The sequence below is a fragment of the Uranotaenia lowii genome, chromosome 3 (genome assembly GCF_029784155.1).
Source record: "Uranotaenia lowii strain MFRU-FL chromosome 3, ASM2978415v1, whole genome shotgun sequence".
Lineage (NCBI taxonomy): Eukaryota > Metazoa > Arthropoda > Insecta > Diptera > Culicidae > Uranotaenia > Uranotaenia lowii.
In genome coordinates this window covers 345,290,602-345,305,957 of record NC_073693.1, presented here as the reverse complement: position 1 = coordinate 345,305,957, position 15,356 = coordinate 345,290,602, and the positions used below count along the sequence as shown (strand labels likewise).

At 39.1% G+C, this 15,356-nt stretch overlaps 2 protein-coding genes across 3 annotated transcripts in view; both read left to right on the top strand.

Moving 5' to 3' along the window:
* Nucleotides 1-15,356, top strand: part of LOC129753917 (opsin-3-like) — a 112,930-nt gene that overhangs the window by 4,486 nt on the left and 93,088 nt on the right. The window lies entirely within an intron of this gene.
* LOC129756403 (uncharacterized) lies at nucleotides 10,532-15,092 on the top strand. 2 transcript variants are annotated; one of them, XM_055753264.1, is made up of 2 exons: nucleotides 10,532-14,604; nucleotides 14,657-15,092. In XM_055753264.1, the coding sequence occupies exon 1, from the start codon at nucleotides 10,533-10,535 to the stop codon at nucleotides 14,421-14,423; it is 3,891 nt and encodes a 1,296-aa protein (XP_055609239.1). In that variant the 5' UTR covers nucleotide 10,532; the 3' UTR covers nucleotides 14,424-14,604; nucleotides 14,657-15,092. The 2 variants fall into 2 exon arrangements, with proteins under 2 accessions (XP_055609239.1, XP_055609238.1); XM_055753263.1 differs by having other exon boundaries at nucleotides 10,532-14,858; nucleotides 14,918-15,092.

Sequence of the window (15,356 nt, the reverse complement as noted above, 5' to 3'; positions counted from 1 at the left end):
ACTAAACTAAACTAAGAATGAATCTCAGTGGAAAGAGTATTCCTCTAAAGAGATCTATAGTGTATAAATAATTAATACAAAAAAAAGCATGTTAAAAATTAATTGATATAGCTAATGTACTAACTAGGAGAAAATATTTTTAAAAAAATGTTAACGTTACTTTAGAAAAAAAAAGTTAAGTTAAAATATATGTGTAACAAAAAATAAAAAATACTGGCATGATGATTAGGTTTATGACTGAAGTTCCTTGAGGTGACGTATCACTTTCGAGTTGAAAATGTTGCGGTTGTTAGCATTTTTGACAACTTCTTGAAGACAATTGTAAGAAGCAGGTCCAATGTAAGAAATTCTGCGTTGACCAAAAGATGTTAAGCAACGGTTTCGAAGCAAATTATATGATTGACGAGTATGGCGAGAACGAGTTGCTGAGTTAAACAATAAATTTCTTTTGTTGTCTAATGAGTTCAAATTGTCGAAGACATACAATAATGTTTGCAGACTACACAAGTGGGTTAGAGGTAAAATATTGTGAGTTGTATTTGAGTACAGTAAAGAAGTAAGGTAGAGATAAGGAAGTTTTAATATAGTTTTATGCAACGATTTTGTAATGTCTGTAATCGACCGAGGATAGACATGGATGCCCTGCCCCATACCGCGATAAGATAGTTCAACTGAGCGTGAATGAAAGCAAAATAAAATTCGATTAAAACATGACGTGGTAGAAAACTTCTAACTCGCCAAAGAACACAACTACACAACGATGTTTTCTTTATAAGGTTATTCACATGAAAACTCCACGAAAGTGTTTCATCAAGCGTGAGCCCCAAATATTTAAAGTTATTCATTATTCACCTTTTCGATTATAGTATATTCATAAGAAAGGTTATTGCTGAAATAAATTCTCCTTCTTGCTGAACGAAATATCGTGTATTTGGTCTTGAAAAGGTTTAGGGTCAGCAGATTGCTATTAAAGTATTTACCAAGAATCTCTTAGTCTCTTTTGCGTTTTTCCAATTATGACATTGGGACAATTCTCTGGATAAAATAATGCTGTGTCATCTGCAAATAATCTGGGGGTACCATGTAATGGCAGGTTGCATAAGTCATTGATGTATAGTAGAAAAAGTAGTGGACCAATGTTACTACCTTGAGGCACACCAACTTCTATTGATTTTTATAAGGTGTAGCAAAGCACACCGGGTCAACTAGTAACATATAAAATCTGGATATGAAATAGGTTTCATAATCTTTAATAAAAAAATAAAGATAAAGATTAATATTTTTTAACAGAATTGATCAGTTTTTCGATAGTAAACTGTCGACCAACTTTCCGGTGGAAAGTACCTCGGACCTGAATTAGAGTTACACGGAATCATTCCTGTGTCCAATTATTGGGACCCACAATCTTGTTTCCTTACATATTGGTTTCAATATTCAATTCTTTCTGGATACTTCAATTCTTGGATGTGGACACCAGAGTATTGCTTTCAGCTCAATCGAAAATTCGGACATCACTATCACGGCTTTGGTCATCTGCTCATCGGTAAAATCAATCGAAAATTTCACAATATGCTGCAAATATTCACAGAAACGGCAGGAGCACAATAAACATTTCCGAACTTACGTTCGACGATACCGATGAAAAACGCAATTGGTTTTGTTTACGTCAATTTATACACACTAATACGTTACAACTAAAATTGGATTGAGGGGCCCTAAGAGCAATTGCTTTAAGTGTTTCAAAACATCGTGTTTTTCTATCCCCCTCAGTCAAAAAGTGTAACACGATTGAAATTTTGCATCGCGAAACTGTTAGAATATCTGACACCGATGTACGGCAAAAGTGTTATGATGTGTTGTATACTTTCTAAATTTCCAACTCCATCTCAACCAGTGAACTTGCTCTAATTTTACATCAGTCTCAATATAAATTTTAGTATGATGTTTAATTTACACTTTTTTTAGTAATTTAGGTTTGAAACGATGTCCTCTAATCTTTTCTAATTACAGCTCGAGCAAATTAAACAATTTTTTGGTGTGTAAAATTCGATTATCTTAAAATTTAGAGCCAAATCAGAGAGGGTCGATAAATTTTCATGGTCACTTGCTATGAAATCACCCATATGCTTTTGCATGAAAAAATTGAGCTAATTTGCTCTGAAAAATACATTTGTCTCATGAGTATTCCTCCCTTTGATGATTTTTGAGGGTAAGAAAAAACCGAAACTTTGAGCGCTTTGAGGTACTCCTAAATCAAGTCCGATTAAGCTGAAATTTAGCACAAGTAAGTTTTTTGGGCCAATCTACAAAATGTATATGGTCGGTTTTAAAAATTCGGCATGACCCATTCAGCTGCCACTCTGATGTTCATGATCAAAAGAATTTGCAAGGCAATTTAATTTACAATATTATTTATGATCTCAAAACCAGTTTTAGTTGTAGCTGGTTGGCCTGAAATCAACCAAATGTTCAATACCTCTTTATGCTAAAGTTTTTGACAAAACTTTTCATTGAATAGGAATTTTCTTCCATTTGACTCTTGTTTACGCTATGTTCATCTTTTAACATTTATCCTTTTTTCGCCATCAAACCACATCGAACACATGTGGCTCACTGCCTTACGGTGAAATTGTTCAATGGACTCGTGCAAGACAGATCCACAAGCTTTCTCCTCGGAGACCGAACAAGCCCAATTCTACATTTTGAAGGCTACAAAAAAAAACAGATAAAGGAAGGTAAACAAGACAGTTCTTACCTAAACGTTAGAAAGGCTAGGAGGAAAAAAAAACATTGATGTGACAAGACAAGAAACGCGCAATAACTGATGAGCCTCAGGGGATTGTAGGCTTGAACCCCTGAATTTTGTTTGACTACCTGTGCCACCTGTGAGTGTTTCGTTCAGCCTTTAAAGAGCGATGAAGTGTCACTAAAGTCGAATGATTTTCTTTACAAAACTTCCTCTTTCTGGATTGATCAATTTCATCGTTATCTAGGAACTTTTGTATTTAAGTAGATGTGGACAAACCACTCACTCTATTCCTACATTTTCTTCTACTCGACCCGAAAGTATTAAACCTTTCCAGTTTAACAAGTGAGTCCGAATTGAAGAAAAGTATCGAGGCTCAAAGAATGCGTCACTTGATAATCCGACCACCATTAACGAACTCCTGCTGTTGGAAGTGTGGTCCTAAGTGTTTGTCGTCGTCTTCTTCGTAAGCTTCAATCGGAAAAAGGCCGTCCATCCCCGGAAAAGTCAGGCCCATTTCAATGTATGGTTTGGTTGTTTTTCCTCTTCCCGGCTAAAGATTTCTTCGATACGATCCTCCTGAGAACCAAAAACATTTCCCGGCTGGGAAATGGGTTGTCTTCCGGTGAACCGTGCTTCCCCTTTTCTTTTTTTTCTATTTTCTTCCGTTTGAGACGTTTGAGAAAAACGGGATCAAAGCCACTAGAGCGACGAAAGGAACATTCAATTTCTAATGGAATTCCTTATTATTTAGGTATTTATTTCTTGTTTCGGAGCTTTCGCTCAACTCAGTTCTTTCCGCCAGACAAGCAGCGGAAGAATGCCGAACTGACATGTTTGGGGACCGGAAATCATTGGAAGAGTCATAAGGGGAAAATGTCGTCCTGCGTGCTTTTGGTGAGACAAGTCATGTGGAAGCTGACGAGGGAGAATCTTGCTCTTGGTCTTGGGTAAATCTGGCCAACACAAATATTTCATTTTGCTACATGTTACTGATAGTTCCTGAACATAACATCTGAACTCGACGAGGTAAACATTGGCATTGTAGTGAAATTATGTTCAAGGAAAGTTTCCCACATAAAGATAATCACATCTACTTCTCACATTTGGAATATTGTTGTTTTCGATATATGATACGGTTTCTGGTTCTGGAATTAAATGGAATGGAATGGAAAACGAGAGTTCAAATCGATGCCCCTATTAGCGAGGGTTTGAATTGTTCCCCGGTGTGCCATTTCCTTCCATTCGAGTGAACTAGACCATAGGTCGGCAACCTGCGGCTCGCGAGCCGCATGCGGCTCTTTTGATGTAAAGTTGCGGCTCTTTAGTTCACTGTGCTAATATATATTTTAAATAAAATATTTTTAAAATGGTGCTCAAGCGACATTTGATTCTTGTGACCTGGCACACGGATTTTTGTAGGTAAAAACCGAATTTATAAATTGCATACGCTGCAGGAACAAGCGGAAAGAACCAAATGGCAAAATATCTTTTTTTCTAAGCATCAGCTATGAGATCAAGATTTCATTTATAATTGAACGTAAATTAAAAAAATAACTGTTTTTCTAAAACAACAGAACTTAAATCAAATTATTCATTCCCAAATTTTTGAACTAATCCAACAAAAATTCAGGAAAATCAAAGTTTATCATTTACAAAAAGTTGTTCTTAGACAGTCTCGTTTTTCTTATCAAACAACCTCATCAAATTTTATATTTTAAGCACTGCAATAACGTTTCTCTCCTCTATGAAAATTAATCAGTTGAAATTTCAAAAATCCTCATTCGAAAAATATTTACAACTTTGACGCGTAAAAACTTAAAAATATTGGATAAACCACCTCAATCCTATCATATTTATTTGCATTGAAAACGACAACTTTAATGTATCTGAATATTGATACTTCATTAGCATTCCAGATTGTCCGGTTTACTCGGGGCCTGCCCAGATTTTCAAAGAAAAAATTGGAAGATGCCAGGTCTAGTCCGGTAGTCCAGATATCGAGGAGAAAGGCTCGATTTTTTCCAGGATTATTGACAATTTTTACGAAATTTCAAACTCTCAACTTGTTTTAGCGAAATAAATTAGCTTGCATTTTTTTGAATTGTGAAATAAGATTTGAAAGCTGCTGAGGTGCTTTGGTAAAAATAATTTTTCCTGTGTTATCCTGTTATTATCAGCTTTTCTTTTGACTTTTTTTGTAAAAAACTTAGATTTTCGGTGGATTTGCCGGGACATCACCCGGTTTTGAGTTTAAAATTTAGAAACCCAATGCCCGGATTTGCCCGGCCTGGGTACGTTCAGAAATATTCTGGAAAGCTTATTAAATAAATAACAGTTTTGAAAAAAAAAAAAATGAACAGATGAACATGAAATTTAAATGCAAAATTCCAAAACAAAGAATTCAGAATTACAAATTTAAGTTAAACAGTTTTTCAAACCGAATCAGCATTCAGAGTGAATTAAAATTTCAATTCTGAAAATCTATATGAAATCTTGATCACAGGCTAAATAATTGTTATCAATAACTTACTTGACCTCAAATCAGTTTTTTTTTATAATTATATTGCATGTATTGAAAATAAAAATGTGAACCTTTGAATCTTGAACACTTTTAAAATTTCAAGTGTGAGGCGTGCATCCAATATTTACCAAAAGTACGCAAATTTTGATCAAAGTTTCGGTAACGAATATAATTTTGCTTATCATTTTCGATTAAGAGTATATCACCGTTAGTTTATTTTTATAATTTTTTATTTGAAACTTAAAAAGTGTCCTTGAACTGATTTTGTCAGTTAAAGTGTGCTTTTCCTTTATTATTGGTCACGAATTTTTTATGAAGGCTAAAAAATAAATTATTTTACAGAATTATACTGGTCACGCAGCAGCACCTGCATTTTCCATTCAATTGAACGCACAATACTGAAGAAACACACTTGACATAAATTGAGATTTAAGAATTTTCCAGATACATAAAATTCTAATGACACGTTCGCTTGATGACATGAATAGAGCAAATCCTACCAGTTTGAAGTTTCATAGTTTTTGAAGATTGAAATTTTCGACTACAAAAATTTTAGTTGAATTTTACTCCATACTTCTGGATTTTGAAAAGGATAAGCTAAATCTAGGGAATGTCTTTAAAAAGCTTAATAATTTTAGGAAAAATTATTTCTCTATATTTTGTTAGTTTAAAATCTTTTCTTTGTCGAAGCAGTCATAATTATTTTGCTTTTGTAAAAATATTCAAATCTTCATTTTTCTTCGTCATGCAAAGTATACAATTAAACTTTAATTGGATTCAAAGGTTTAAAGAAAAATTCAAGAGTTAGAACGGTAATGGGTTTAAAGTTATTGTTCATATATATATATATATATATATATATATATATATTTTATTTTTTTTAATTTAAAACAAATACAATTAACCTTGTGGCTCTTTAAAACTCTGAAATTTTGAAAATTTGTATTTTTTGGCTCTTCCGACTCAAAAGGTTGCCGACCACTGAACTAGACCATGCATGCAAATACACGCTGGATCGGACCAGACCAGGCAAGAAACGAATAGCTCTTCTGAGGACCTCTGAAGCATTCTCTGCATAATAAAGGGGAAGGAACGGAGCACAGTGAGCTTCCATCGTCTCTAAAAGTGATCGGAAATTTTGAAACAAAACTTAATACAAAAAAAGTTGAAGGAAAAACGCTCTAGCATAAGAACAAAAATAGGCCCTCCGAGAAATATTGTCCCGGATCTCCCGATTGGCATATTAGACTGAGTCGATTTAAGGTCATTTTTGAATTTCCCAAACCCTGGGGTCTAAAACGCTTCGTTTTGGTTCAAAACTTATCCATGATTTTTTTCAGAATTTTTAAGTAACGTTTACATGAGCCAATTTGAACATTTAATTTTATGGCAAAAATTGAATACTTTGTACTAAAAAATCAACATCATTTTTTATTCTTCTGTGGAACCGAGCCTGCTAATACTTTTTGTGTTATTAATGAATTCTCTTTAGAAAATTTCCTACTGAACAACTTTGTCGAAAACCGTAACTTAATATCTTGTTAGACAAGCAAGTTATTTTCTGTTTTATAGTCTTTTCGCATTGATAAACAATAAATTTAATTGACACCCCTACTGGGTGCCTAGCGATATATTGCATGACTATTATTCATGCAATAATACGCGGGACACAAGCAGTGGTGTCAATTGGATTTATTGTTTATCAATGCCAAATGACATACCCTTATAAAACAGCTAATAACTTTTTTGTCTCATAAGATGCAAAGCTCCGGTCTAAAGTTGTTCAGCGGAAAATTTCCTTTGCAGAATTTATAAATTGACACAAAAAGTATTAGCAGGCTGCTGAATTAGAGCACCATCAAAACGTCATTTTTCGCCAGCCGTAAAAAAGCATTAACAATGCATACTTAGAACACCTTTTAATTATTTAATTGATTGATCATGATTGATGTGAAACGGAAATTCAAAATAGGAAATTATTCTTTGATTAATTAAAATGAACAAAAAATTAATAAATAAAATCATTATCTACAACATCAATCAACCTGCTGAATGAAGGATTATTTCTTACGCCTTTACCATTTCTTGATGCTGGTAAGGTCGGTGAAAAACCCCGTACTTCAAGTACTGTTCGGGTTGTTTAAAGTTTTATAAAAGCTTAATATAAGGCTTAACAGGAAGTTTAAGTGCTACAGTCTTAATGCTTGTTAACTTAATATTGTAGCGCATATCGTGCTATCATTAGTGCTAATTTTTTTTATTGCTTCTATGCATTAATGTTAATATAATGCTAACTTGCATTATAGATGGGTTATGGCTTAATGCTTCAGGTTACTTGGGTATCCCTATCATTCATGAACAAATAATGAAAAACGACCTCCTGGTTTTTTGAAATTCACACGTTTGCAATCCGCACTAGAGTGTCAAATTTTTTCCTCTGTATACAAACAAAATTTCGGTTTTGCATCATTTTTATTAAGTGAAAAAAAATAATAACTTTGGACTAACTCATTTTTTTTTTAATTCTATGTTCGGTATTTAAAAAAAAACACTCTTCTCCCAAGCAATCAAAAGTCCCATATATACTTACAATTTCGCTGAAAAAAAGTTTCAAAGGGAATTGGCACTGATTTTTAGTGAGCCACCCAAAAGTATTTCTTGGATTTTTAACATGTCGTGGTTTTTTCAACCACAATTATGCGCCATATAACAAGTAACTATTTTGCCCTGTTCTAGAAACGCCATCATGACTATTTTTTGTTAATCTTCGATAAAATCATTATGCTGAAAAATTTTAATCATAAAAGCTTTTATAAAGAGCTAAATTCGAAAAGGCAAATTTCTCTTTCTGACGCCATCTTAAAATTCTAGATGGCGGCTTCTGTTTAACTTTGCTGTAAACGACTTAAAAACGCATGAAAATCCCACAATATTCGTATTGGGTAAGACGGCTGAACAAAAAGAAACCACATTTCGATTTCTGACGCCATCTTGAAATCTAAGATTAACTCTAAAACGCCGTAGACGACTTAAAGTTTCATGAAATCCTCAAAATATGGGTATTGTGTGAAAGGGTATCAGAGCAGAAGTCAAATTTCGCTTTCTTCAGCATTTTAAGTTCAGCGGAAGCCACATTCTTGGATTTAAAGATGGCGTCAAATAGTGAAATTCGATTTCTTCTAGTTTATCCCTTTCAACTTATATCCATATTATAAGGGTTTTAAGCGATTATCAATTACATACAGGTTTGGCAGAAAAAAACGATGCTGCCATCTTAGATTTCAAGACAGCGTCAGAATACCAAATTCGACTTCTTGTAAAGCCTTTTCACCCAATATCCATATCATGGGGATTTTATGCTATTATCAACAATATACAAGTTTGAAAAGAAAACATTTCAAGATGGTGTCAGAGAGCGAAATTTGACTTGTACTCGTTGAGCGCTTTCAACTAAACCATATTCCGGAGGTTTCATGCGTTTTTCGGCCATTTAAAGCTTTAAAAAGAATATCGGAAGCCGGCATCTTGGATTAATGTTGGCGTCAAGCAAAAAAAATTTCCCTCCTGCTAATTGAGCTCTTTTACTCGATACTCATATTGTAGAGATATTCATACCACTTTCGGTAATTTGAAGTATTTCGAAGACTTTTATACAGGTATATTTTTATTTAACCTAAATGACATGACTTATAAAGAATGTGTTAAAATGGAAGTTCCAATTAAATTATGTGCAATCTAGCCTGAGCGTGTCCTGTTTTGGCATCTTGATTGAGAACTGCCACCTAATTGTATTACGGTACGGTACTGCGTGCTTTTATAAAACATGAAAAAAAAGTTTAAAACAATCTTCTTAGTTTATGTTCCATAAGAGTTTTATTAGAGTATTCAGAACTTGTTAGTAGAACTGGCAACCTTGGTACGGGATCGGACAAACGTCAACGCGTTGGCGCCGAAAAAGAATTGTCATTGTTAGAAAATTGATCGAAACTGCGACACGTTTTTTCTTGACCTGGCAGTTAGTTAGTTTGTAGTGAATTGTTTTTAGCGAAAACAGTATGTATTTGATCATTAGTTATTTGATCATCTTTTAATGTATTTTTTATAGTAGGTGGAAGCTATTTGGCCAGTTGCGCGTGATTTTTGTGCTCGCGGTTTAGTGAGTCGGAAGAGGTTAGGTGATAGAAATTCCTTACTGCGCAATTTGCCACTAAAATATTGTATTTCCTTTGATAGTTTGAGTGACCGTTCGGTTGTTCCGGTTAGGTGTACCGGGTTGAGCTCAATTAGAGCGGTAGGAAAGAAAAAGCGTAAGTACGCAAGTGTACTTTTTATTTACCCGAAGATAAATATGATTTTCGTCCATTAGCTTCAAATAGCCGGTGATATCCGACGGTTTAGGGTTGCCAGAGCTAGAGCTTAGGGTAAACGGCGAAACTTATTTGTAAGTTCATAAGAGATTGTTTACATTATCATCATTTAATAATAAATGTATTTACAGTCGAGTTCGTTCGCATACAACGTACTACGGAACAGTTTTTATTTCCCACAAATCTCGAAAATAAAGCTGCAACGAGCAACCTAAACCTGGAACCGATGATGGAAGGCCCTACCGGAGAGCTGTTCAACTGCGTGACATGTCGCCGCCCGGATTCAGCGCAGAGCATGGTCGCTTGTGACGAGTGTTCGCAATGGCAACATTATGGATGCGCCGGTGTTACGGCTACCATAGCCGATCGAAGCTGGCTCTGCTGCAGATGCGTAGCTAGTCACAACGCAGTTAATTTGACTCAAACCGGCAACATAAACTCGCCCGAAGCACGCACAACATTTGCTTCTGCTCGCGCGGTCGATCGTGATGATAATACCACCGGTCCAATTAGTGGGAGACAGGACGATCGAAATTTCGGAAGACTTCAATCGTCGTCTAATTCGAATGCCGGATCAGTCGTCTCAGTCAATGCTATTGCTCATCTTCGTTTGAAGCACCTGAAAGAGCAAAAGGATTTGGAGGATCAAAAAGCGGAACGGGATCGCGAGTTTCTTGCTAGAAAACAGCAGCTGGAAGCAGAAATAGCTTTAGAAGAGCTCAATGAAGGATGTGATCGTAGCGTAGGAGGAAAAAGTCATCGAAGTATTGCCGGTTGGGAAGAACAACAATGCGGATTTGTGCATACTTCTACCCCAGTCCAGCAGAAACCCGAGACAGTGGCTCCAAGTGCGAACCCACATCCCGCTATCCACCACCGAGAGGAGCGGCAAAGAATGCAAGCAATAATTCAATCAGGTCAACAGATTCAACCAAGCACTGCGCCAAAACAAGCAGAGATTCCAGTAAGAAATCCTCCCCCAGCTATAGCACCGGGCCCAAGGAGCAATTATCTTGATTCGAATCCACGTTTTCCGCCAGTGGCTCAGAATCCAGTTCCACCTGTACCAGTGAATCCGCTAACATTGCCACCGCCGAGCTCGTCGCAGTTCCCTGGATTTCCAGTGATGAATAACCCCTACGGGACGATGTATTTTCCAAATATTCCTGACATGCCGTCATCTGGTGCTGATTATCAGTTTGCGCACCCTCAGGGAGGAGTCTTTATCAACAACCCAGTCAGGCATCCGAACTTTGGTTTGAATGTACAGCCGTGTGCTTGGCAAGCATCCGAGCAGCACCCGCCTACAGTTCCACCAACAGTGTCAGCAGATTTGGGTAAAGGATTTCCTCATGCTACAGGTCGCATGATTACGCCACAGCAACTGGCGGCGCGTCAAGTTGTCTCTAGAGACCTCCCCAAGTTTTCCGGGGACCCACTCGAGTGGCCCATGTTCTTGAGTGCATTTGAATCGACAACGGCCATGTGTGGCATACAACCCGACGAGAACCTTGCTAGGCTACAGAAAAGTCTTGTTGGTAGCGCTCGCGAAAAGGTTCAGAATATTCTAACGCTGCCGGATGCAATCCCGGAAATTATCGACATCCTACGAGCCGAGTGTGGAAGGCCAGACCAAATTGTATACTGTCTGCTATCCAAGATCCGGAAAACCGCTCAGCCGTCTGTGACGAAATTGGAGACGCTTGTGACGTTCGGCAGAGAGGTACGCAACATGGTGACGTACATGCAGTCAGCGAAACTGAACACCCATTTGGACAATCCACTATTGCTGGCAGAGCTTGTTGCTAAGCTTCCACCCGACTTGCAGCTACAATGGGGTATGAAGTTAGCAGCTCTTCCGGAACCATCGCTTGGCGATTTCTGTGCGTTTGTGTCGGCTTATCGAACAGCGGCATGCAAGGTGAAATTGACGTCGGATGTTGGTCTGAATGAAAAAGCCACAAAAGGTGTTGTGAGAAAGGAGAAGCCAGTTTATTTGAACGCACATTCCGCCTCCGTGTCCTCAGCGCCTGGACCACCGGCTTCGAAAGTTACTCCGGAGCTAAAGCCGTGCCTGATGTGCAAAAGTACAACGCACAGAGTCCGAACTTGTAAGCAGTTCGAAACGTTGCCGCTCGAAAAGAAGCTGAGGTTCATCAGCGAAACGGGAATGTGTAGGCGTTGTCTGGCGCCGCATGGAAGGTGGCCTTGCCGAAACAAGCAGCCTTGCGGGATCAATGGATGCCCTGAGCCCCACCATAAACTGCTACATCCAGGAAGTTGTTCGACTCTCAAGAGTCAAGGATCGGAATCTTCTGTATCGGTAACTGCCCATCATCAACACCAGCAAGGCACCACATTCTTCAAAATACTTCCGGTGACTCTTCACGCGAACGGGAAGTCGGTGTCCACATTTGCTTTTCTGGACGACGGATCCGACCTGACGCTGGTCGAAGACGAACTTATCGACGAACTGGGCTTGGTGGGCGAAAGAATTCCGCTTTGCTTGCAGTGGACTAGTAACGTCACGAGAAGTGAGAGTAACTCTCGTAAGGTCGAGATAGGTATCTCAGGTGCTTCGAACAATCGCATCCATCAGCTGGCGAACGTAAGAACCGTTGAGAGCTTGGAATTACCGAAGCAGAGCCTGGATTATGAGAGTCTCTCGAAGCAATTCCCCCATCTGTGTGGACTTCCCATCAGCAGCTACCGGACGGCCGTGCCACGAATTCTTATCGGTGTCGACAATGCCCAGCTCAACTTAGCTTTGAAGAAGAGGGAAAGATCCGGAGGAGAACCTATTGCTGCTAAATTTCGCCTCGGATGGGCAATATTCGGTGGAAGAAGAGCACCTGAAACGATAGGTAGTGCTTTCATTCATGTCTGCGAGAGCTCCAATAGCCGCGAGCTCCATGAACCGGTCCAGCAGTATCTTGAATTCGAAAACCTGGCGATATCCGGATTGATACCACCCGAATCCGATGAAGATCGACGGGCCAGAAGATTACTCGAAAAGACGACAGTTCGTATACCATCCGGAAAGTTCCAAAATGGATTGTTTTGGAAAAGCGATGAGCCGGTTTTTCCGAACAACTTTACCAAGGCAGTACGTCGACACGGTTGTTTTGAAAGGCGCTTGCTGAAAGATCCCGAACTGAAAACTAATATTGACAAACAAATCAACGATTATCTACACAAGGGGTACGTTCACAAAGCAACGTCAGACGAGCTCCGCAACAGTGACGACGGAAAGATTTGGCACCTGCCAATCAGCGCAGTGCGACATCCGAGCAAGTTAACAAAGGTGCGTGTATTCTGGGATGCTGCGGCTACGTATGGAGGAATCTTTCTGAGCTCCCAGCTTTTGTTCCAGTTGATTATTCGTTCGGCAGATAGAAACGCACAACGATATTTGTATCAGGAGAATTCAGAAGCTGCGCTCGACGTGTACATGGACGTCGCAACGTTCGGGGCAACGTGCTCCCCGTGTTCAGCACAGTTTGCTAAGAATGGAAACGCCCAGGAACATAAAGATCGTTATCCGGAAGCTGCTGAAGCAATTGTTGACAACACATATTTTGACGATTTCCTTGCGAGCTGTGCCATTGAAGAGGCAACGAAACTGGCTTTGGAAGTGAGTCTGGTCAACCGATCAGTTGGTTTTGAGATACCTAGTTGGCAGTCGCACTCCAAACACGTTCTGAAACGGGTTGGGGTGACTACTGGAGATAATTTTGTAGTCAACATGGAAAATTGCTCGCGGTGTGGTGGTCTACCCAACAGAATTGCTAACCTGCATCATTTTGTGCACCGCTTTAAGCGCTTCAAACGGGATCCTGTGGAATCTAGTGAGTCCTGTGGTGGTCTGAATCGTGATGATTGTGTGTCGGCGGAAACAGCCATTTGGCGGGCTGTACAGCGACAGGTGTTTGCAGGAGAAATTCAAGCGTTTAGAAGCAGTTCTGAGCCTTCACCGAAGCGGTGGAAGCGTATCGGCAAGGGAAGTGTCCTAGCGAAGCTATCATCGATGATCGATGAGTCCGGTGTTCTCCGGAAGGCGAGCAGAATCGATCACCTAGCGGCTCATTATTCGTTCGAAGTTCGAAATCCTGAGATAGTACCAAAAAATCATGATGTAATCACTTCTTTGATGCTGCGATTTTACCAAAGGTACGGTCATGCCAATTCCCAGACGGTACTGAACGAGATCAAGCTACGTTACTACATTCCCCGGATGAGAGCCAGTTCGGAGAAGGCATTCAAGACTCTCTCGCACCATCAAAGGCTAGACGATGAAGGACTGCGAACATTGCTCTCGGAAGCAGAATTGATAGTCAACTCCCATCCGCTGACGTTCGTGCCGCTGGAGGATCCCAAGGAAGAAGTGCTGACTCCAAATCATTTCCTTTGGCTAAGTTCCGGCGAGGACAGCAAACCACCAAGGGTACCAATCGACGATGTTACACCTCTTCGACCAAACTGGAAGGTTATTCAACACTTAACAAACCAGTTTTGGAAGCGCTGGGTGCAAGCTTACCTACCTACTATAGCCTGCAGGACGAAATGGTTCGCGGAAACGCGGCCGCTGAAGGTCGGCGATCTAGTGGTCATCGTAGACGAGTCCGTGCGCAACGGATGGCTCCGAGGTAAGGTGGTGAGGACTTATCCAGGACGAGACGAACAAGTTCACAAGGTCGACGTGGAGACTTGCGACGGATCTACTCTTCAAAGACCAGCGGTAAAGGTTGCTCTGTTGGACGTGCAGGAGGAGAGTAAAGTCGATTGACTACGACGTTACGGGTTGGGGTGTTAGTAGAACTGGCAACCTTGGTACGGGATCGGACAAACGTCAACGCGTTGGCGCCGAAAAAGAATTGTCATTGTTAGAAAATTGATCGAAACTGCGACACGTTTTTTCTTGACCTGGCAGTTAGTTAGTTTGTAGTGAATTGTTTTTAGCGAAAACAGTATGTATTTGATCATTAGTTATTTGATCATCTTTTAATGTATTTTTTATAGTAGGTGGAAGCTATTTGGCCAGTTGCGCGTGATTTTTGTGCTCGCGGTTTAGTGAGTCGGAAGAGGTTAGGTGATAGAAATTCCTTACTGCGCAATTTGCCACTAAAATATTGTATTTCCTTTGATAGTTTGAGTGACCGTTCGGTTGTTCCGGTTAGGTGTACCGGGTTGAGCTCAATTAGAGCGGTAGGAAAGAAAAAGCGTAAGTACGCAAGTGTACTTTTTATTTACCCGAAGATAAATATGATTTTCGTCCATTAGCTTCAAATAGCCGGTGATATCCGACGGTTTAGGGTTGCCAGAGCTAGAGCTTAGGGTAAACGGCGAAACTTATTTGTAAGTTCATAAGAGATTGTTTACATTATCATCATTTAATAATAAATGTATTTACAGTCGAGTTCGTTCGCATACAACGTACTACGGAACAGTTTTTATTTCCCACAGAACTCTTTCTATGCCACTTAAAAACTATATTTAGTAAATGCATTCTTAGCATTTTCAGAACCACCTGAAAACAAATGGTTGAATCGAGAATCTAAGCAGTTTTCATGACAATTGTAAAACAGTTATTAAACTAGCTGCATTTGAAACCATAATAGAGCTTTCAAATGCTAGTTGGTTTAATCTGTGTTACCAGTGTTGTCAACCTTCCAGATTTTATTTGGATCTTCCAGGCTTTTTGGCCTACCGCTAGAAATTT